Below are 23,861 nucleotides of genomic sequence, written 5' to 3' on the forward strand. Positions count from 1 at the left end.
CACTCTCTCAGGCCCGACTTGGGAGAGGAGCAGGCATCTCTCCTTGGCCCCCAGATTCCACCTGGGTTTCAGTGCTGAACAAGGGCCCGCCTGAGGGGGGTCCGGGACAAGCCCCCATCCTGCCCTTTAACTGAGCCTTGTGTCTCACACTGGAGCCTCTGTAAGTCAGAACCCAAGAACTGGATTCCTGCCCCGTGTGTCTGTTGCTTCTCTGCCCCAGGAGGTGAATGCTGCAGGTCTCAATTGAGGGGTGGGGTGTGTGGTCACAGGAAATAAGCGAGGAAGCTTGCACTGATCTCCTGTAGTTTTAAGTTGCTGTGTTTCTGTGGGCCCCTCCCAGAGTCAGCCCTCAGCGTGATGGCCACTCCCAGATCCCCCCTCCCTTCCTGCCTCCCCTGTGCCCCTGCTCCAGGTTCCTTCCCTCTTCAGGCTGCACTGCAGTGGAAGCAGCAGGGCTGGGAGGCAGGGAGCCAGGCGGACAGGCTCAGAGGGCAGGCTCAGAGCGAGGTGCAGGGCTGGGGGCGCTCCTCCAGGCACCATCACCCATCATCGCACAGCGCGGCTGCTCCCTCCTCCCCTCCCCGCTCACTTCCCTGGGGCCTTCAGTCTCTAGAAGCCACAGAGGGCAAACAGACCCCGAGTACGTCCTACAGGCTGGCAGGCATGGCCGCAGCCCCCGGGCACTATGGGAATGGATGTGCAAGCTGTCAGTCAGAGGGCCAGGACTTGGTGCACCTGCCCTGTGCATCTCTCCCTCAGCTCCAAGAAGCTACACCGTACCTATATGTCCCCAGTGAATTGCCATGTCCCCAGAGAAACTACTAGAAGAAATCAGTTTCAACAGCAGCAGGAGGCCTTTGGGGTACAAAGGGAATACGGGCCCTGGAGTCAGAGCGTCCGAGTTCAAGGCCAGCTCCACAACATGCTGTGTGACTTTGGGCTGGTCACTTAACCTCTCTGTGCTTTGGTCGCCTCATATTAAATGGGGGATCCTGAAGCACCTGCCTCAGGGGGTATTGAAATGATTAAGTGGGACCAGGCACATGCCTGGCACATGGTAAGAACTCTAAGACCATGGCTACCATCATCAGTGTAAATACTACACATTCTACGGAGAACAAGGAGGGGAGTGAACATGACCGACTCCTAGACATCGCCCAGGGAAATCATGGATCCTTATTCTGCTCTTGTTAGAAAGACATGAGATTCCCCCCATACTTTCTGACCTCACTGCCCCAGCCATCCAGCCTATGTCCACCCTGCCACGCCAACATGGCAGCTGTCCAGGGCCACCCCCACCCCACCCAGCCCTGCTCCGCCTCTCACTCTCACCTCCACCCATCCTGCCCCATCCCTCTCTACCTGCTCTACCCTTAACTTCTCCGCCTTCCCCTACCCTGACCTTTGCCCTCCTGAGCTGACCTAAGGCCCTTCCTCCCCAGACTTTGCCAAGTCCAAACTATTGTTTCTCCCCAGGACTTTGGGTGGAGCTGGCCAGAGCCGGGGCAGAGATAGAGAGGTCATTCCTGGGGTTCCTTGCCCTTTGCCCCTGTGACTGTGAGTTCCCCAGGTCAGTGGGCACAGACGTCTCCAACCCTGAACCCCACTCAGGTGTGGTACACAGGAGGCACTCACTGAAGGAGTGAGCGGGTGACTGAGTGGCTGCGGGTTCGTGATGACGGTAGGATGACCCCCACCTTTCACCGATCCTGGGGGCCTGCCAGGCACTACACCAACGCACTTGAGTGCTGCTTCTCACTTACGAATTCTCACGCCAGCCCTAAGAAAGAGACACCATCCTTGCCCCCATGTCACAGATGTTGAAACCGAGGCTGGGAGGAGTTAAAGCCCCACCGCTGAGAAAGGACTGGATCAAGTCCATTACTATGATCCTTTTCCTCCTTAGGGCAGAGTTTTTTAACCAGGTGTCCGTGGACGTGCCGCGGGGGGAACACTGTGAACGCCGTGGAAGTTTATGCAGAGCATGGGTGTGTGTACACGCACGCAGGGTTCCTTTGGAGGAGGCGGTCCACTGGTTTTATCAGGTGCTGAAATGCTTGTTCGGACATACTGGAATCCACCCATCTCTCCGCCCTTCCTCCTTCCGTCCATCTTCCCATCCACTCCCAGAGGGACGTTAATGAATTGCACCAAGCACCTGCCTCATGCCTGGCCTGCTGCTGGCACCCAGGACTTCTCTGGTCTCCTGACGCATAGCGTGGCTTCAGGTAATGAAAGCCGAGATGCTGTGCCACGTCCTCCCTCTCCCAGGGTCTGGGGAACCCTGCTGCTGCATCTGGGTGGCTGCACTGTCTGAACTCCTCTCGGCCCCGGGGGGGAGACTGTTCCAGCGCTGGAGCATGAAGGGGAACCCTTGGTCGGTGCGGCCAACAGGGCCTGAAAGACGGACCTGTGTCCCAGCCCGCTCCATGTCCCCTGCGGCCTGCACTAGTCCCGCTCCCTCAAGGGGCACGGTCAGCCTTGCCCCCATTGCAGAGCGTGCTTGGTACGTGAGACTCTGGCTCAGGACAGGCACTTCCCAAGCCCCCGGCCTGCTCCACGGTCTTTTCTCCTCCTGGGGTAGCAGCGGGGAGAGTGCTTGCAAAGGAGACGAGAAGGGGAAACCGAGGGATGCGGGGTTAGCAGTTTCTGAGCCAGGACTGTGTCGGCTGGGAGACTCTATCCCTGGCACATTTGTGATCACTCACATCTTCAGCCTCACCCTACAAATGACATTGGGGGGATTCTTCTGCGTGTGGAAAGTGAGGCTTTCAAAGGTCAAATAACTTGCTCAAGGTCAGGGCCCCCGTCCACCCTGTGCATCTGAAAGCTGATCTCCCTGACTTGAAAACTGTACGCCCATCCCTGCCCTCTGAGGGCCTGTATGTGCTCTGACATCACTTTGTAGCTTCGTAATTGGCAAAGGTTATCCTCCCTGGTTTCTCTGAGCGTCTTCCTCCAGACATCCCCTCCCCTTCTTTCTGTCCATCCTGACGGCGGTTTCTAAGGACAGAAGGACTTGAGTGTCTTTAGTCCTACACCACCGGCTCTTGTGGCTCCTTACGGGTCCATATATTTAGAATGGTGCCTGGCAGGTAGATGGTGCTTCACAAATATTTTGTTGAATGAAGGAAAGAAAAACTAGTGAGCCCCAGAGCAAACAGTCGTAGAGGACGTTTGCAGAGCTTTACAGAGAGATGAAACACTTCGCCTTTCCTTTGTCCCTCCCAGCCCTCGCGCCACCCTTTCAAGGGGTCCTGCTTGCATTTCCCAGGTGAAGCCGCCCCAGCCCAGGTGCACATTTAATAAGAGCACTGGGACCCGATCCCAGGGCCAAGCGGTGGTGGCCTTTCTCCTGCCCTGAACGATGTCAGCGTGAGGATCGGTGGAGCACCCGGGAAAACTTGGACCAGGTGGAGCCGCAGCTTTGGGGGCAGGGAGTGGGGGCTGGGGGGTACCTACTTTGCTTTCTAGACGCTCAGAGTCTGTTTGAAGAGGCCAGACTCGTGCGTGTGGAACACTTGGGAAATGGCATGAGACAGCAGCCAGCACAGTGCCAAACTGCACACAGTCAGGTGGCAGCCACTTCCCCGTCCTTAACTAATCTGAGCCTTTTAATACCAGATGGGGACCCTGAGAATAGCTTCCCTATACAACAGATGAAGAGCAAAGCTGGAAGCCAGGGGGAAGGCTGCGGCTCGCTCACATTTACACCACTCTAGCCCAGCACGGTGCCTGGCCCATGGCACCAGCGACCGTGGCAGCCCCCTCCATACCTGCCCATGCTGCGTGCCAGGCACCTGCTGAGGGCCTCACGGACATCACCTGGCCACGGCTCACAGTGATGCCATCCACCGAAGGTGAAGCTGGGGCCCAGAGAGTACTCAGCAGGCCACAAGTCACACAGCTATTAAGGGGCAATGTCAGGATTTTCACCCAGATCTAGCCCCCCAGACCCAGGCCCTCAATCTGACGCTGCTGCCTGTGTGTCAGGGGACACACAGAGACCTTCCCTTGCTCACAAGGGTGGGAAGAAACACGCCGGAGGGAACCGTGAGGCGGGAGGGAGAGACTGGGGGACCGAACGCAGCTGCGTGTTGCATAATCACAGAGGAGCACGTGTGTGCTTTAATGGGACCCTGCAGGTCTCTGACCGTCTCACCCCTGCCTCCCCGCACAGCCTCCCCGCAGGGCCCAGTGGGCTCCTGTAGGGACACTCACGACAGAGGGAAGGGAGGGCCTTGCCTACCGAGGCTCCCGAGGGCATGGGTGGGTGCTGGGGGGGTGTAGTGGTCTGCTCGGGCGCCGGAACAAAATGCCACAGACTTCAACAACAGACGTGTGCTTCCCCACGGGTCTGGATGCTGCAAGTGTCCGGGCTGGTGTCTGGTGAGGGCTCTGCTCCTGGGTTGCAGGTGGCTACCCCTCCTTCCTCCTGTGTGCTTACGAGGCCCTTTCTTGGTCATGTGTGGGGGATCAGGGGTGCCTCTCTGGTACCGGTTCTTACCGGAATGTTAAGGACACTGGCCCCATGGGATCAGGGGCCCACCCTCATAACCCCATTGAACCTTAATTACTTTTTCAGAGGCCCCATCTCCAAACATAGCCACACTGGGGTTAGGGCCTCAACATACAACTTGGGAGGGTGGGAGAACACAAACATTCAATCTCTAACCAAGTGGATGAGCTGGGGACCAAGCGTGAGCGCTCGCTCACCTGCCAGATTAGAAGGAGCCACAGCCACTGAAGCCCAGGTTGAGTGGGGCCGGCAAGGTTGCGGTAGCAAGTATGCTACACTGGGGACGGCACGTCACATGGCCCCTGCAGCCAGGTGACTGGGGGGAGGCTCCCTGCCCCCCATGCAGTTCTCTGCTGTGTCACAAGCCCCCGAGAGAGGGAGTGGGTCTGCGGTCATCTTCTCTCTCGTCCTTCACACTTGATCTGTATTGCTCCTTGGGTGCTTTCTCTGTGCGCGTCCCGTGGTGGCGTGCGCTGCATCGAGCGTAGCCTGTGCCTGTTCATCTGTAGATAGCACCTACCACCCAGGGCATCGTCAGGAACGAGTGAGGCACACATCATTAGGAGAGCTGAAGCTTGCACTCTGGTGGCACCCAGAGATGCTCTCCCCAACTCCATGGCCCCCACGTCCTCATCTGCCAGCCAGAGGTGGTGACAGAGCCCCAGACTCCAAGTCCTAATCCCACATTCTGGCTGGGTCACTTCAGGTCAATGTCTTAGCCTTGGTAAGGATTGGTTTCTCTCTATGGTGATGATTAGACTTGATCTGCCTAACTCGCAGGGTGTGGGGTCACGTGGGGGTCATGTGGGGTCATGTGGGTCACACAGCAATGGGCAGTGCAGCCGAAAGGGGTGGATGCTTGAAGTGCACCTTCCCTCTCACACAAAACAGGACGTGTGTGGACTTGAGGAAGCCTTACGTGCCACATAGGTAGAGAAAGTCACTCAGGTCCCTAACCAAGTCACAGGACCCTTGGGTCCCTGAAAGGGCAGCTGGTGGGCTGGATGAGGGGATGCAGCTCCTGAGGGTCCCTGCGCCCTTGGGGAACGACTGTGTGCCCGTGCGGCTGTGAGCCTGTGTGAATGGGTGACTGGGGTGCATTTTGTGCTGACTCTGGGTGCACCTTTGGGCCTGGGTGCCTGTGTCTCATGTGGGGCCCTGTGGATGCGCCTGTGGGTGTTTTGTGGCTGTGTGTCTCTGTGTGTGCCACAGCAGTGCCTGCGTGGGCTGGCGGGACCTGTGCCCATGTTTGTGTGACGACATGCGTGCACGTCCAAGGCCACATGTTGCGGGATCCCGTGAGCTGTAGACTCAGTGTGTAGTGGGGTCCCAGGCAGCTCTCCTCCTCAGGCTGTCAGGAAGCGGGCCTTGCATTTCGGCACCCCAGGGGGCTGCAGAGAGCCCATGGGGTGGACCCCGACTTTGCCCCTTTGCATGAGATGCTGAAACTGGGCGTCTGGTCTGTGTGATGGGGACTGAGAACTCACAGCAGGCAGACTGCTTCCTAAATTCAGTGCGAACTCGAAATCCGCCCCAAAGCTGATGGCTGATCAGTCGGGGGGGGGGGGGGGGGGCGGGGAGGTAGAGTGAAGGAAGGAAGAGATTCGGGAAAGAAACAGCTAAAAGAAAAAGCAAGGACCCAAAGGGGTGCAGGACTCTTGCTGTCCCCGGCTTTCTGTCACTAGAAGGTGGCCCTGGCCTTGGAGGAGCAGGAGGGACCCTCCTCTGTGACAGCCCAGCTGGATGTATGTTTTTCATCCCTCCCTGGTAGGGCAGACTTTTCCCCTCCACCCCATGAATCCAGGCGGTGAATTAAGTAAGGTTTCCTTTGGAGTCAAGTGAAGTAATGCGGCGCATACACATTTATCCCAGAAGCGATCTGCGCCCCCTGAATCCCACCCATGAGCCAGGTACTTGGGCCAGGTCTGGAGCCCAGCCTGCGGGAGTCTGCACACTCCGCGTGAAGGGGTGTGGGCAGCAGCGGGTCCTCAGCGCCCCCCTTGAGCCACCAGCGGCTCGGCTCCGCCCCATCCCCCTGGGGTTATCCACCCACCGGGTGCTTTCTGCGTGGCTCAGGCTTGCCGCCAGCGGGCAGGCAGTGGGCAGGCGGGAGCGCGGCTCTGTTCCGCGCGGTCCCGGCTCTGTTCATTCATGATTGGTACTCGGCCCCCCCGGAGACCCAGCCAGAGCGCCGGGAGGGGAGCCGAGCGTGCGGCGGCAGGAGGGGCGGGCGGAGCGCGGCTCCCGCACCGCACACAGCGCTGGCTCGATAGCCTCAGCCGGGCGGGCGGGCGGGCGTCCGCCCCGTGTCCAGCTCCAGGCAGGCTCCGAGGCACTCTCACCGGCCCTTGGCTAAGGAAGCAGCCGGACCGGGTTCCGAGGGCTCCCGGGGAGCCGCTGGCCCTGTGAGTCAGTGCATGTGCGGGGCTGAAGACGAAAAGAAAAGGCTCCCCAGTGCCCGGCCGCACGCTCACTGATTACCAAGCTGCAAGCGAGCTGCTGGGCGCTTTTTTCCTCCTCCAGTTGGGAGTGGAGGATCCGCACTGATTTCTTTCCAGGGGAGGGGAGGGGCAGGGCCCGGGGTCCCAACTCAAGTGTTGGCTGCCATGGGGGCCGTCATGGGCACCTTCTCTTCTCTGCAAACCAAACAAAGGCGACCCTCAAAAGGTAAGAACCCTCCTTCTTCCTTTTGTTCCCCCGGCTGGGTTTGGGGGTGCTCAAGGCTGAGCTGGGGTGTGCTGCCTGACTCCCTTGGCCCAGACTTCCCCCTCCATCAGGAGCAGGTCCACGCTTCTGTATCCAGAGGAGTAAGAAGTGGGCAGGAGGATTGGTGTGAACAGCCGTGAAGGCACGGAGGAGGGCACCAGAGTGGGGGCAGGTGCCTGCTTCCTGGGTGATGGGCACCAGGACCCTCCCCCTGGGGAAACCCCTAGGAGCAGAAGGAAGGGGCAGATTCAGGGTGGGGGGGGGTGACTGAATTGTCTGGGGGTGGGGGGGAAGTGTCAGGAGGCTCTTCCCGTTCCCATGACGGCAGGTGATGTGTGACTCTGGGCACCCAGCGAGGGTGCTCACACACTCACTGCTCCCTGGGTGGCAATGCTGGTGCAGACCTGGGAGCCCATCATGAGGGGAGGGCGATCAGCCTGCCCACCCCAGAAGCCCTCTGCAAGCCAAAATGAATCAGCTGCTGCCAGGTGGTGCACCTCCCAGGGCTCACATCCTGGTGGCTCAGAGAGACTTTAGGAGACAGGGCATCACACAACGCTCTGCCACGCTCTGGGGGCCGCTGGGAGCCACAGGCACTGCCAGGATGTGGCGGGGAGCTGAGCTTACTCCAAGGGTTAGAAAGCACAATGTCCTGGAGTCCCTCCTGCCCGGCCCCTGTTCCGCAGCTGCCTTTCCCCAGCTGAGACGTGCTCTCTGTCCCCAGCGGGACCGTTGTCAGGTGGGTCCAGGTAAAGTTGGGACAGATGTGTGTTGTGCTGGCGGGGACTATACCGGCCTCCTGTCCAGCACTTAGGAAGTTGGTTGTTGGCAGACAGAGACTGGATACCATTAGGAAGAATAAAATGATGGGTTTGGTTTTGTTCTGTTCACGCTCAACTCCTGTTGTGGGTGGCTAGGAGGGTTGCAGTAACCTGCCACTGAGGCCTTCAAGTTCTGCCGTGGGAGCCCAGGTCCTGGTGTGAATCCCTCCCTCTGTGGCCTCAGGCAAGGCCCTTCACCCCTTATGCTAGTGATTAGATGTGTTAGGATAATGGTGCACCCCAAGAGGCTTCTCTTAGGGCTTCGGCTGGTCTCACCTGATGTATTAGGGGAGTCCGCCTCGCAGAGCTCCCCACAGTGTACCTGTCCTTGTGGGTTCCAAGCATCTAGCCCAGCCCCCAGAAACATCAGGCTGGCTGCACCCTGAGGGACGAGGTCTCTGGAAAAGATCTTCAGGGACGAGGCTGGATTGGTGTTCACAGCCTAGAACATGGAAGAGGCTTCGGCCCATGTGTCCAGCTAAGTCACACATCCTCCCGGCAGGAGAGGGACTGGCTACCCTCTTAGCAATGCTAGGTAGGGCCAACAGGTCCTCATGCCTTGGCCCAGGGCCTTGACATTCAGAACCCTCCGATACTGCTTGACCGGGGGTGAGATTCAGCACCAAATCCCCATCTCCTCCCCCTTCATCTCTTCTGTCTGACTTCCATGCATCTCAGAGGCCAGCAGACTGTGGGGACAAGGATCTCAGATGTTTGGTTTAAATTATTTTCTATGCCTGTGGCACTTGTGGGAGGCAGCTACATATCTAGCAGAGTCTGGGTGTGAACCCCTCCCTCTGTAACCTCAGACTAGTCTCTTCACCTCTTTAAGCCTCAGTTTTCCTATCCATACATTGAATGAGAATACCACTTCCTGGCAGGAGACTGGGTGCGTGGGGACGTGGAGGGAAGAGGGCCCTCATAGACTGCTGGCTGCAGCCACCAGGGACCCAGAAGGTATTGTTGAAAGGATATGAAGATCAAACGGATGATGGATATGGAACTCCGTGTACAGAGCTGGGCAAAGACTTAGAGCTCAGACCTGGCATCTACCATTCCCTTCTCCCACACAAAACTCCAGGTCACCCCAACTGCATCCCCACAGAATTCCCGGAAGCCAAAGCTCTTTGCTTCTCCCTCCCAGGATTTTAAGAAAGAGAACAGAGGGCCCCAGTGTTCAGTGAGCTCCTCCTGTGTGCCTGGCACAGTGCTGGGTGCTTTATCTGTGTGCATTCACATTTAGCTCTCACAAGCTGCTGGGTGGGCCGTCACGACAAGCTGCCCGAGCCCTGAGCAGTGGGCCCCTGCTGCACAAAGTCCCACTGCATTGCTGGCCACGAGCTCCCAGGCATTTGCCCTGGAGCAGGGGCTCGTTTTCTTGTCATGCACTCTGAGAAGCTAATCTGCAGAAGACCCTTCCTGCAGAGAGACAGGCGGCTTGGAAACTGGCTGGGAGATGAGCGTTCCCCTCCGGGACCTCAGTTTCTCCTCTATAAAAGGAGGTAGTTACATTAGACATTTCCTCAGGTTTCACCCAGTTCTCAAATTTGCGGGTTTTTATTGCTGATGCTCTTACCAGAGCTGCAGCTATGATCTCTGAGACATCGGGCTCAGATCTAATTAGATGTAGTCAGAGAGAGTGGAGGAGATTTGCCTCTTGGCTGTCCATCCCCCTGCTGGGTTCGAATCCAGGCTCTATCACTTACTGGCTGTATGACTAAGGCTTATTTTCCTCAACTACAACTCAGTAGTAGTTACCATCTTATAGCTGTGTGGTGTGTGGATTTCAAGGGTAACAACACAAGCCAAATGCTTAGCCCAAGCTCTGCTACATAATAAGCGGTCAGCAAATTTTAGCCACTAGGAAATTTATGGCTCTCCTGTTTAGGGCTTCCAAATGCCTGGCGTAAGGCCATCCTGGAAGTGGTCAGTGCCTCTGGGTGTCTGGGCAGCTCATTTCTGGAGCGCCCAGCCAGGCCTGCCAGGGCCACCAGGACCCCGAACCCAGGTGCGCAGGTGAGGGCCTGTTGCTGCAGCGCCTCCCGACCTCTGCTGCTGCTGGCCCTGAAAACATTCTGGCCTGCTCCACGCATACCCTGCATGTTTTGAAAATATGACTTTGTAACACTCATATGTTTTTAAAGTGGAGCAAAAGCTATATGTGATTAGTGCCGGCACCTGCCCACCCAGGCCGTTCAGGGAGAGCTTCCTGAAGGCAGCAGAAATCCAAAGTAAACGGAGAGCCATGTCACTGAAGAAAGGCATTCCGGCATATTTTCTGTCTCTGTTTGGGGTCTCTGCCTTCAATTAAGCTGGCGAAAGCCCTGCTTTGGGGGTTCAGCCTCTGCACCCTAGTCCCAGGTAGAATTTCTGACTCCGGTAGTTTTGCATGTGCTTAGCATACTGAGGACAGTGCCTGGGCTTGGGTGGGTTGGTGGGAAGGGTTGGGGTGTCGGAGTCACCAAAGGAGGAAGTGCAGCTGTGGCAGCTGGGTCTGTGGGTGGGAGCAAGAGAATTGAGGGAGAACATCACTAGGAAGGCCCCTCCCTGGGAAATAGCCCCGTGACTTTGGGCTGTCCCACACGGCTGAATGAAGTATTCAGTACCTTCCGGAAAGGCTGAGCACGGGATCTCTAGAATGCTCATTGAAGAGATGAGCAGACAAAATCCCACAGCTATTAAATGGTTTTCTAAGGCCACATGGCAAGTTAGAGACAGATGTGGGACTGGTCCCCTGCCCCCTAGACCGGGGTGCACCCTGTGAGGCTGGGTTTGGGGCTTGTTGGTGGGGCAGCACGTTCAACCAGGAGCAATCTGGGAGGCCAGCAAGAGGTAGCGATGCAGAAAGAAGTCATAGCCCTGCTGTCACAGGGTCCTGGCCTCCGGTGACATTGGGCAGGCCACCTCACCTTGGAAATGTGGCTTTCCTTCTGTCCAAACGAGGCATACTGATTAGCAGAGGCATCCGGGCCTTGGGCATTGTCTGTTGCTGCGTCTCTGTCCATCCCTTTAACTCTGTTCCACCCTTCCCCCGGCCTCCTTTTCCAATAGTTAAAATTCTGCCCACATTCCAAGACTTCACTCAGCTGTTTCCACATTCTGGAAGGCTTCCCCAAGCCCCAGAGAAAAGTGACTCCTTCCATCTGAATTCCTAAATCTTTTAAGTCGTCTTGCTCATGACTCCCAGGGCATGCTCTGAATTGCGCTGGTGCCGCGGATGGTGGTTTTAACCCTCGTTTCACCCCAGAGTGTCGGCTTCTTGGGGGGAGCTTGTCTGAATCATCTTTCACAGTCTGCAGCTCGGCGCCTTGCATGCAGTAGGCACTCAATAAATCTTTTCTGGAGGAAATTATGAATAACGGGATGGCTGGCTGCTCTCTGTTTTTCCTGTAATTGCAGACCCTGCAGGAAAAGTTAGTGCCCACTGGAATTTCAGTTACCAGCCCTCTGCCCGGAAAGAATCCCGTTATCTGGTCTGCTGGCTTTGAATTGGCTTTGTCTCCAAAATGTTCTGAATCTATTTCCCATTCAGCAGGGGAATGCTGATGACAGGGCTCCTCGTCCCCAGCCCCCCGACAGTCACAAAAGTAGGCTGCGCCCAGGGCCTGGTCCAGTTGTGGTCCCTCAGTCCCAGAAGAAACTGAATGGAACTCAAGGTGAACAGAAAGCAGGAGGCAGGGGGACTGAGAGACGGAAGGGAAGGGGCTGCTGCCCAAAATCAGTGCAGGTTTTCACCCCAGTGCCTGGAGAGTGACCAAGACTCAGACCCGTCTGCACAGCCAGAAGGACCGTGCTCCATAAGGGCTTCGTACGTGTGCGCGTGAACAAGGGCGTGGGAAAGTGAGTGATGGAATGAATGGGGAAATCAATAAACGTCGTGTGGAATGTGTGAGAGCAGGAAGGATTGAGGAGACGAGTGCATGAATGAATGACTGCGTGCATAACTTAACGAGGGGTGAAGTCCTCGAAAGGCTGTGATAAAGGACTTGTCTTTGCATGAAGAGCACTCATTGTCATGCTCCCGAATCCTGGCTCTAAGCCCCTCCACTCCCCCCAGAATGCCTCCCCTCCCACTGACCGTGATACATGGAAGGAGTCGGTGGTAGCGATCATAATAAACTTACATACAGCAGGTGCTTCTTAGAAAGCTGGAAATTATACATTCAGTCAAGAAGAATCCTGATAATGTTTTGAATACCAGCAGACATGTAGTGTCTTTGGGGAAGGTGGGAAGATAAGAAATGATCTCTAAGCTTTCACTCTTTTGTGGATTCATTCAAAAAACTAAAGTGACCTGGCTGGTGTGGCCCAGTGGGTTGAGTGCCGGCCTGCAAACCAAAGAGTTGCTGGTTCGATTCCCAGTCAGGGCACATGCCTGGGTTATGGGCCAGGTCCCCAGTAGGGGGCATACGAGAGGCAACCACACGTTGAGGTTTTTCTCCCTCTCTATCTCCCTCCCTTCCCCTCTGTCTAAAAATAAATAAATAAAATCTTTAAAAAAAATTAAAAAAAAAGAACCACAGTGAGCCTGACTCAGAAAGACCTCCCTGGCATTTCAGGTTCAGGTTCACCTCACCTGGGTGAGATGAAGGACCTGTGTGTCTGTCCACCCCTTCATTTGTGCACTAATCTGTTCCTTCCATGTCCTTTCGAGTTGTTTCCCTGATGTTATCTCTGCTCAAGATCCACTCTGGCTTCCCCACTCTCCCTCCACCTCCACCTCCCTATTCACCTGGCGAGCTCCTGCATGTCCTTCAAGAGCTTATTCAGTATCCCCCCCTGCGCCTGCAGGCAGAGCCCCCTCGCCCCCCCTGCTCCCCCACCACTCCCCGACCACACTGCTTCCCCTCGCTCCAGTCTTGCACGTGATGTGTTTGTGGATTTACACAGTTCTCTCTCTGACTAGCTCTGAGGGAATGGGTCTTATTGCAGGGCCTCTGTGTGGCCTGACCCAGGGCCCAGACTTGGTGGGCGTCGGCCGTGTGGAGGTGAGGGTGACTGGCCCAGGGTGGGTGCCGTGGGTGGCCCCGAGCAGTGCAGGAAGGCGGCGGCGCAGAGAAATCCAGGCCTGCTTGCCGGGAGAGGCACCGCCGAGTTCTGCGTAGGGGCCCTGGAGCTGAAGTTCCCTCCCATTCATCAGGCAGAGATGCAGCAGTGCTGAGGAGAGAGAGACAGGTCAGGGAGAGGGAGTGTCACGCTCGACCTGAGAGTTCTGGAACCTTCAGAGGAACTTGACTTATCTTTAAGTGCTTCGCCTCCCTCCAGGTAGCATGTTAAATAGGTCACCTTCAGGGAGTTGCTGTGGTCAGTTGGGATGTGCTAGTTTCCTATGCACAGGCCTCAGGAGTAGGGCTTTGGATTCATTCTAACGGAAGACCCCCCCCTGGGGCGGGCAGTGGGGGGAATGAATGGGAACCTCACTCCAGTCAGGGAACTAGGACCAGGACTGTGCAGCGGTTACGACCGCTTAGTTAAAGTAAGAGACTTGGATTCACACTCTGGCTCTGTAACTTAGCTGCGCCTCTCTCCGAGCCTCAGTTTCCTCCTCTGTAAAATGGGGGCAATGACAGCATCTCCCTCATGGGGCCTTGTGAGGGCTCAGGGAGGTAGTGAGCGCATCTTCACTCACGGTGAGATGGTTTTAGCCACTCGGGGTCGCACTGGCTTTGCTGCGGCCTTTTGTCTATCGCGGGGCAGGTCCCTTCCTCCTCTGTTGCCCCATTTGTATGACACTTCTTATAGTCCCTCGCAAACTCTGTCCCCTCGAGCTGTGGCCTCTGGTTCCCTCTCGCGCGGACCCCGCGCCACCAGAACCCCGAGCAGCTTCTCCGGGGATTCCTATGGGACGCTGACAGTTTCAGAGGATGACAGACATTCCTATCGGTGGGGTAGGAGCACGTGAATCATCTTCCAATAATGGTGATATAATAATAATACTAATAATCATAACAACAACAACTAATGCCGATCTGGCCTCCTCTTTGTGCCAGCACCTGGCTCTGCCCTTCTCCCGTGGTATTTTCTTAACCTCCGCCCGGCCCCAGGGGACAGACCCCATTCCAGCGCCCATTCTGCAGATGAGGACACTGAGGCTGTAAGAAGCGAAGTGCCTTGGCCAGGGTCGCGTAGCTTGTGGTGAGCAGTGCCTGCTTGCAGCTGATGCCAGGCCTGAGCAGTTGCACCACTCCCACCCCCCAGCCTGGCCTGAGGAGGAACAGCTGAAACGGGGAGCATGGAGGCTGGGGGGAAGGCATGCGTGGACAGACTGAAGCTCCTCGTTAGCCATACCGAACAACCCAGCCATCTGCAGGCCTTGAGCAAGAGGCTTTCAGCCCCATCCCGCAGCACCCCTGGATCTGTTTCCACTTCATCTGACACTGCAAAAGCCCGAGTATGCGGTGATTGAGGGTGGAAGGCCAATTAGCAAATTCATTAATACGATTAAACATCTATCTTCTGCTCTGCTCATTTATGGGAACTAAATTTTCCTCCTTTGTTACAGCCGTCGTTGCCTGTCAGGGAAGGATTGGGCGCTTAAATATCTCCGCGCGTGTTAGAGTTCCAGCCTTCATAATCAGCCACCAGATTTGGTCAGTGTTTTCACGTGGTCCAGAGGGGCGGGAAGGGGTCAGGCAGTCGGAGAGTTGTCGTCATTGCAAAGGAAACAAACCCAAGAACTTGCTGGTGCATCTGCCTTCTGCTCTCGTTAGTTCCCTTTGTCCTTAGCCACATGTTGGCCTAAATCTGTGCCACATGGATGTATGTGCTGTGGCGGATGGGGGCAGATACCTTAGACCCAGATGCGAAACCTGGCTCTGCAGGTCGTTGGCTGTGTGACCTCAAGCAGGCCACCGCGCCTCTGTGAGCCTTCCTTTCCACATCCAGAAGATAGGGTGTTGACAGCGATTCCCTCCAAGGTCGCTGTGAGGATTAAATGCAATAATGCGCATAAGACACGGGGGCCAGATCACTGTGAGAATGCAAGAGAGGTGAGTTTTTACTCTCTGGAACCATGGTGTTCAAAGGGTGACCCCGAGACCGCAGCCTCAGCATCTCTGGGGCTCGTTGAAAGTGCAGTCTCAGCTGCGTGTATATGTATGTAGTTGTAAGAGAGATGTAGTTTTATAAGATTCTGTATCAGGCTGGAAGGGCCCTTCGAACGCTTCTGGTTCAAGTTTCACCTTACAGATAACAAAACAGTCCAGAGAAGGTGAGTGGTTTGCCCACAGTCACACAGCTCGAGTGTCAGACCTGGGGTCTGGACCCCAAGCTTCCCCAGCCCCGCTCGTCATCATACGGATGCGGTGAGGTCAGATTTCTCCGATCTAGCATTTCTGCAGTTGAGATGTTCTGTTCTTTTCCTTCCCTTTCCTTTCCCTCCCTCCCTCCCTCCCTTTTTTCTTTTTAGAGACCAGAAGAATAGGACTACGTTCGCCCATTACATTTTAGCTTGTAGGAGACCCTGGCTCTCGATTCTACAGCCATCCCCTGACACCTCTGAGTTCTGCACTGTCTAAAGGTATAACAAGCAGGCTTTCTGGGCCTTCATCTAAGTTGCTTCTAAGACCACAGACCAGGACAGGGTGCAGGCCAGAGCCAGGGGGACTAGAGATCTCTCTCCACAGGGGACCCCACTGGCAGTGCACGGAAGGGCAGAGCAGGCTGGCGGCCTGGTTCATGTGCAAAGCCTTTGTGTGGGACTTGAAGCCAGAAGACTTGACAGAAGTTAGTGGGAGTCTAGCGGACAAAGGAAGAACGGGAAGCATGAAAGTCAAATGCCTTCTCCACGGGGCCTTGTGGACCCTCTTTGTTGGAAAACGAACAGCCCTCCTGGTTGTTGAAGAAAGTGCCCTGCCCTGAGCAGTGAGCAGAGCCAGGGGGCTCGGCGAGGGAAGAAGTTGGAGAGAGAGGGCAGCAGTGCCGGCGGAGGAGGGGTTTGGGTTTCTGAGAGCCTTCCGCCTCACACACCCTGCTGCCTACAGCAGTCGACTCCTTTCGTTTTTCCAGTGTTATTACAGTGTTATTCTCACTTGGCAAATGGGGGAACTGAGGCACAGGAAGGTTCTTTGTGTGTCTAGTGATTAAAGAGCAAGGATTGAAGCACGGCTGATTCCAGGGCCCCCCACCACACAGCCCCCTCTTCCAGCCAGAGGGCACATCAGGACAAGCAGGCCTCTGGTCCCCAAGAACAGGCTGCTCGGCTGCTGCTAGCTGCCAAGCTCTCAGGACACAAATGACAGCCGCTGGCCTCCTCCTGGCACCACCAGCCCCTCGCTCACGCCCGCCCTGGGTCCAGAGGGGGAGGAGGCCTCTGGTGGCTCCTGGGGGAGGGTCCCGGAGGCTGCACAGCACCTAGCTCACTGGGAATCAATGCAGAAGCCCCCATGTGTGGCCGGGGCTGCCCTTCCTCCCCATCCCTGGGCCTCACCCACACAGGACTCTCCCAGGCGGTCAGATCGCACACCCAGCAGGGATCTCTTAGAGAGGCTTCCCTGCTCACACAGCCCGGCGGGGCTGGGGGCACCGGTTCTTCCCATCCTCCTTTGCTCTTGGCCAGGCCAGTACCAGGCTGGTTGGGACTCTCGGCACCGAAGGCCCTCAGGCTAAACAATGGTGCCTCCACCTCCACGGCCCCACCAGCTGCTGCTCAGACAATTCAAAACAGAAACAGTGAAGTAAGTCCAAGAAGTCTGTCAAAGTTTGGATTTTTGCCATGATGACTACTTTGATGGGGTTTTTGGAAATGTACTTCGAAACATGTTTGCTTTGGTTTTGTTTTTTTCATGGTTTTTGATGCTTCTCCTTTGTTGGTGCTTTAGCCATCTCCGGAATGTGCCTTGTGGGGTATTTCCACATCAGAGTTGGAGACAGACAGGGAAAAGGAAGATATGGATTTTTCAAAATAGGTGTATTGAGCACCTACTGTGCGCCAGGCTCTGTGCAAGGCGTTGGCAAATGGAACAACAATCACAAAATATTTTTAAAGACTTTAAAGTAACACGAGAAAAAAGAGCAGTAAGAAGAAAGGACAGTTACACCGGGCAGGGCAGCTGGCTTACAGCTGTGAGTATGCGGAGCACAGGGTTCAGTCTTGTACTATTACTTATTCACTATCGTGTTATTTTCCGTACAGCAACCATAAACCTGCTTTTGCTCCACCTCTACGGTCCTTTGTGCCAAGTGCTATCCTAAGTGCTTTTGATACATTAATTTAATTCTCATAATAACCTCTGAGGTCGGTACAGTGATTACCTCCATCTAACAGGTGAGATCTCCTACTATGCGACGTAAGCTTTCACCCCCCATTCTGTAGGTGAGGAAACCGAAGCTGGGAAGGAAGTGACTTGCCCAAGGCCCCCCACGTGGCCGGTGGGAGAACCAGATTCACGCCAGCCCTGATTGATAGAAGCTGCCTGTTATTTGATGCATTCCCAGCATGCATGCTGAGGAGGGGTGGGAAGACCTGGGACTAGAGATGGAGTATTGGATTCTATCCTGACCTTTTCGGGGCACCCCATCACTCCCCACTTACCGTTACATCCGTCCTCCCCTTGTGCTACCACCCTCGCATCTCTGATTCTTCCTGGCCGTCCAGAACGACCACGCGGCACATCATGTAGCTCGTGCTGCAGCCAAGTCAGGCTCCCATCTGCATCCCCTGAAGAAGAAGCTGCTGGAGGGGACCAGTTCTATAGGACACTGTCTGTGTCGGGATTTGAACCTGGAGGGTTTGACGCCGGGGCCTGCACGCTTGACCACCAGGCTGGGCTGTGTCCGGGCACCTCACTGTCCTGAACTGCAGATTGGGTCACATCAGGGGTGGGGGCGCTGCTCAGGGCTGGGACAGAGCCTCTCTGCCTGAGAGGGTGCCCAAGAGAGGTGGCATCTGAGTGTGAGAACACCGCTGGGCTTGGCCCGCACAGGAACGCAGGGCAGTGACGTTCTGGGCAATAGGAATGGCCCGAGCAGCCAGCAAGAGGGGACAGAGTGGAGGCAGAGACAATTCGGGAAGGTGGGGGAAGCCTCGGGAAGGTAGGAGAGAGCAAGGATGAGGAAAGGGAGGAGGAACTGGGATCGGGACTGTCCCCTTTCACCCCTACTCTGTCTCCCCAGGAGTCTCCAGGGGACCCCGCAGCCCACATCCCCATGCCCCCTCCCCTCCCAGGGCACTCACGGTGTGTCCCACGTGGTTTAGCAGTTGATTGCCTGAAATTGCTCCGCAGTCGCTCCCTGTAAACTTGCCCTGGCGCTCCAGTGAGACACACGTGCCCCAGAGACCGGTGCCTTTCTCTCTGCTCTCCCGAGCTTCTCCAAAGAGCCCGACACAGCTCGGGCACGTGGTTGGTACTTGGTGACTTGGCTTGACGTCTCCCAGAGATGCACGAGGACTTGGGGTTCCCTGATTGGGATTGATGCAGCAAAGAAACCTGGGTCCCCTCCCCCACAGCACATCCACAGGATCTGAACATCAAAGATTGTGGTTTTAGTGCAAAACATAGCACCTTGGAGGCTGTTGCATAGCAGCTTAGAATTAGTTAATGGAGAGAAAAAGGTGTGTTGGGCGAAACAGAACCGAAGGCCAGTCCTACACAGTCCTCTCTCAGAGTTGTGTGTTTAAGCAAATTGTTCACCCCTTCTTTGCATGTCAGTTTCTTCCTCTCTTAAATAGCAACAATCAGCATGAGGACAATTCCCTGGATTGTTCCGGGGATTAAGTGAGATAACGTGACTGTCAGTGTCGGGTAAACAAAAGCGATGAGTAAGCAGTAAGCGTGGGTAGCAACACGTAGCTGATAATGATCGTCATGGTTGGGATGATTTCCACGAGCGTGGTGCTGAGCTCAGGGACCAAGGTAGTGCTGGCAGCGGCGGCAGCCATGGTGATGGTGACGGGGTAGGTCATCAGTGGGGATGACTGTAGTAGGGATAATGTTGACAATGGTGGACGTGAGAGTGACAGTGATGACTGTAGTGGTGTCCACAGTGGTAACGGTGCTGTGGAAGCCGGTGATGTTAGTGGGGATGTGATTGTTATGGTGGGGACAACAGTGACGGTAGGGTGGCGGCGGTGGTGGTGACAGGAGGGTGAGGCTGGCACTGGTGGCATTGGCAATGGTGACGTTGGTGGTCACAGTGGCGGTGGTGCTGGTGGACTTGAGCGCCTTGTCCAATCTGTCTTCTTTGGCCAGGCTGCACGGAAGGATTTCCGACGCCTGGAATCTCAATTCCCCTGGAGGGATTTGCCCACCGTGGGGAAGGAAGAATAAGGCAAATCAGCTCACGCCTCTGGATTTCTCCTCTTACCCATGGCGACTGCATTCAGAAATGTTTTTACCCAGCTGCCTTCGTGACACTGGCACTCCCAGATCCCTGCACGGGGCCAGGCGCGGGCCATGGTCAGATTTCAGTAATATTTGTGGGGTGAAAGGACAAACTTGCGAAGGAAACAGGCGGTACTGTTGTGTGAACTCACCAGAGTTCAATGTCTCGTCTCCCGACGTGCGCAGGGCTCTCAGGCCGCTTCCCATCACGTCAGCACATGCCTGCACACAGACCCCGGCCAGCGTGGGTGGTGCAGCTCCCCCTTATCTGGCGAGCTGGGAAGACTGCCCTGGGGGTCAGCCAAGCCTGACGGTGATCTGCTCCGATTCTGTGCTGACCACACACAGGAAACAGTGGAGAGGACACTGCTCACCGGCTACTTCTGGGGCCTCCCTCCTCAGAGCCTGCCCCCTGTGCAGAAGGAAGGAGAGGCATGTCCTGCCCCTGGAGACATTCTTTTGTTCTTTAGGCAATAAGTCCCTCCCCCTACCTCCCACCCCTGATTCCCCATCCTGGGAAAGATTACAGAAGGGGCCTCAAGTTCAGTGCCTCCACAGCCCACCCTCTACCCTGGGCAAGTGAGAGGCACCCACTGGGCCCCTGTCCGCGGCAGGAAAGGAATGATCACGTGCTGACATTGTAGGGGACTGGTGGCTTTTAGGGACTGGCACCTAGTCAGGGCTCAAAAAACGGAGGTAGTTCCGAATGTTGGTAGCGCTTATTCTCTCACTCACTGGTGGGGAAAGTAACGTAATAGGTGGTAAATAATGCCAGACCCCAGCCTTTGCACATGCCTGACTTTGGTGGAACACGCGTGGTGTGAATCCCTGGGCCCTGGAACTGTGCGCCTGATGGCAGGCGGGGGGTCCCCTGAATGGGTCTCACATTGTCGGTGGGTTTGTTGAGAAAGATGCAGGTGGCCTGTAGGCATCTGGGTCCGCATGCTGTTCTGTTGAATAAGGAATAAGATCCGAAACCCAAATAGTCTCAGATTTAACCCCCAGACCTGCCTCCCATTGGCCGTTAGGTAAGTTGCTAGGTGAACCTTAGTTTCTTCGTGTGGCGCATTGTTCCCCGGAACCCTGGAACAAAATCAAGAAGGGGACGAAGGGCAGGAATCAGAGGGGTCATATGAGAACGTCACAAGTGGAGTGCAGGTCGCAGGCTGCCGGGCCACAGCAAGCTCTCTGTGCTGGGAGACATGAGGGTGACGTCATGTTCATTGTCACGGTTGCCGCTGTGGTGAAAAGGTGCGGGGGGAAGACCCAGCAGAAAGGACAGCTCAGCAAAGTACAGGGTGGGCGAGAACACTGAGGGATGGCTGGAACTCGGGCTGATTTTGTTCAAGGGTACCAGTGGAAACTGAGGCAGGCTGCCCCCCTGCCCAGCTTCTGACACCACCAGTATCTTCAAGGGAGTTTGGTGTGTGTGCATTTGTGCAGAGAGAGGCAAAGCATGCCGCCGCACGCAGGCCGTGTGGCTCTGTGCTGGGCCTTTCCCTAAATGAGCTCATTGAGTGGTCACACATCCTGTGAGGGAGATAAGGTTATCACCTCCAGTTTAGAGGTGAGACCAGTGAGGAAAATGAAGCTCAGAGGAGTGACTTGCCCAAGGTCACCTTGCTGGTAAGTGCAGGGTCAGTGTTGACCCCAGGCCCGTCTGTCCCTCACTCAGCGACTTTACAAATGTCGCTCAGTGGCATTAGGGTCCGCTTATCTTTGGGGGAGGCTGAGGCTCACGAGCGCTGCCATCCACGGCTGCACAGCCAGCCTGAAGCAACTCACACCGATCCCACTTCTCCCGACCGCCAGCCCCGCCATCTCTCCCCGGCGGGCCACTCGTCACTGCAGCTGACAACACAAGAGTCTCTTCTCCCATCTCCTTCTCTGCCTGCCTTTCCTGGCTGCCTTCCAGATTTTGGGGGGAGCCATACGCTAACCTAAGAGTCCGAGAAAAGCTGTAGAAGCTCAAACCCCAAACCACTTTGTTTTTCACACGCTTTCCATCGGAGCTGCCTGGGAGACATGCCCTCCACCCCCCACCCCCAGCAGTGCTCCTGGGTGTCAGCGGGCAGAAGCCAGACCGCACCCCGCCCTGCGTCGCTCCTCTCAGCCCAGGCCCCACCTCTCTCCGAGATGCTCCGTGTGATGATGGTGGTGAGACGCACAGACATCGGAGCCAGGCCGTCCTGGTCTGGAACTTGGCTCTGCCTCTCTTGAGCTGCGTGATCTTTGGTAGCTCATCTGGTCTCTCTGAGCATCATTCCTTCATCAGGAAAGTAGGGATGATAGCTGGGGTAGCTGTAAAGACTAATTGAAAATGTTCATGCAAAAATACCTGCTCCATAATAGGCACTCATTTGAGGATTAACAACAGTTAACCTCAGGCTATCGGCTTGATAAATGTAGGCTCCTCTGCCACCGCAGTCCCAGCCCCTGGCACAGGTGTGGCCATTCCTGGCATGGGCTGTCACTCCCTCATCCATTCCCCATGGCAGACGTTGGTCATCCATCACTTTCCTTCTGCGCCAGAAGGTGACCTCAGAATCCTTCTTAACACAGCACCCCAGGCAGTCGCTACCAACTGACTGCAGTTGGCATGGACGGTAGACGCAACCCAGGTCTGGCCTGGTTCACGTTTGCTGCTCCCTCTGTGCAGCCCAGGGCTTGTCTTCAGCCTGCTTTTGTGACTTCATCTTTCTCTCTCTCTCTCCCCGTCTCTATGCACTTAAACTACTGTTCCAGGCTGGAAGAGAGTTCCAGCCACTTGGTGTTGGTTTATGTGTTCATGTCTCCGTCCTTTCAGAATCGCTGCCTGTGGGGCCTTGGGACCCACGAGTGACAGCAGCTCCTGTCTGGGAGGAGGGGCAGGGAACCAAGTTAGAACTTGGGAAAATGCAATGGATGCACAGCGCTCACTGCCGGCCACTTCAGGAGTAGCACCAGAGGTGGTGGCTGAACATGAACCTGAAGTCTCAGACGCGTGACCACTCCATGGGTGATGGCTGGAACCTCCCAGAGGTAGGCCCAGAATTGAACAACTCATTCTTCAGGGTAACGCTGGCTGCTGTGGCGCATTGACCCCAATATTTCAGCAGCTTAACCCATACACTTTTATTTATCCTACACATAACTGGCTGGCGCAGGCGTTCCTGTGGGCAAGCAGCTTTCTTCCCTATGGTCGCCCAGCGTCCTTCCAGCTCGTCACTGCACCCGCCCTAGGGCCTCCTCTGCATCTCGGTGAAGCGGGTGGACAGGGCACACTGCTTCATAGCCACTGTGACCCAGCAGTGACAGACATCACTCGGGCTCGTGTTTCATTGGAGAGAGTGTATTCCTAAATCCCCCCAAATGCAAGGGCAGGTGGGAGCCAGAAAATGGGGTCTGTGGAGGCCCCAGCAGCAACTTTATACTCGTGGGGAAGCACAAGATGGTTAAGACCACAGCCAGGCCTGCCATAGTCGGCCGTCCTGGGATCCCCGAATCATCGGGCTGGGGTCCTGCCTGGTGAGGGAGGCTGAGCCCCACTGCTGTTTGTTGGTCTTGGGCGTGGAAAAGTCCAGGGTTCAAACAAACCTGCCCACAGAGGTGCTGCCCGAACCAGGGACGTGGCCCGTCTGCTCCTGCCGCCTCCCTCCGAGGGAGAGCCTGGTGCCATTAAATATTCAAGTGGTTCACCCAGCTTCAGGGATGATTCTAGGTTCGCTGGACACTCTCCTATCACAACCTGCCTCCCAGGCAGCACTGCCCCCCGGGGCAAACACAGTGCCGGTCAGACACCGCCAGCAGCGCCGTTCCACACGGCAGTTCGTCCCCGTGCAGTTTGTACTTTGGTCTCCTCATCTGAGCTCCCGACAGATGGGCCCCTTCCAGGCAAGCCAGCAAAATCAGGTTTCTGAGCTCCCATGGCTGGGAGCCAGAGGCTGGGGAATGCGCCAAGGGAAACGCCACCTTGTGAGGTCCCTGGGAAGCAGCCAGCGGCCTCCTCTGGGCACCGTTCCTGCCTCATCACTAGGCTGCTGGCTGCCCGAGAGCAGGTGGGGGCCACATTCACAGCCCCATTGGTCTGAGTCTCTTTCCAGGCTGCATGTGGGACATCCTGGCAGCTTCTGCCTGAGCTCTGTAAGGAAGGAGACGGGAAGGAGAGGAGTTCAAAAAAAAATCCCATGCTTAGTTTTCCCTCCAAAGCATACCTCGCGAGCCTCGTCTGTACAGCCACTGGAACGAACCCTGGCGCTTTGATTATCCTGTCTGCGGCCATTGTTGAGATGAGCCTGACACTCACCAGTGCCTTAGAAGGAATTATAATTACATTGGTAGACCCCAGGCAACCGAGTAAACTGATTAGCTGCTTGCTCCGAGTTGATAGATTTTTGTTCCCCCTCTGGGTCATACATAGGGCCGCGGGAGATGGCAGAAGCTCCCTGGGTGGGAACCGTCAGAGACGGGATGGTGTACATCCAGGAGGCCAGCCAGAAAGGCGCAGACAGGTGT

At 56.1% G+C, this 23,861-nt stretch overlaps 1 protein-coding gene across 2 annotated transcripts in view; it reads left to right on the forward strand.

Annotated features, from left to right (window-relative positions):
- The window catches only part of KCNIP1 (potassium voltage-gated channel interacting protein 1), a 241,380-nt gene that overhangs the window by 74,701 nt on the left and 142,818 nt on the right, over positions 1–23,861 (forward strand). Inside the window, exon 1 of one of the 2 annotated variants that reach the window (XM_053926973.2) lies at positions 6,798–7,186. The exons of the other annotated variant lie outside the window; for it this stretch is intronic. Coding sequence (XP_053782948.1) covers positions 7,126–7,186 — 61 coding nt within the window. The 5' untranslated portion in view covers positions 6,798–7,125. Of the gene's footprint in view, positions 1–6,797; positions 7,187–23,861 lie in introns of those variants that run through there. 2 annotated transcript variants of the gene reach the window in all.

The sequence above is a fragment of the Desmodus rotundus genome, chromosome 6 (genome assembly GCF_022682495.2).
Source record: "Desmodus rotundus isolate HL8 chromosome 6, HLdesRot8A.1, whole genome shotgun sequence".
NCBI classification, from domain to species: Eukaryota; Metazoa; Chordata; class Mammalia; order Chiroptera; family Phyllostomidae; genus Desmodus; species Desmodus rotundus.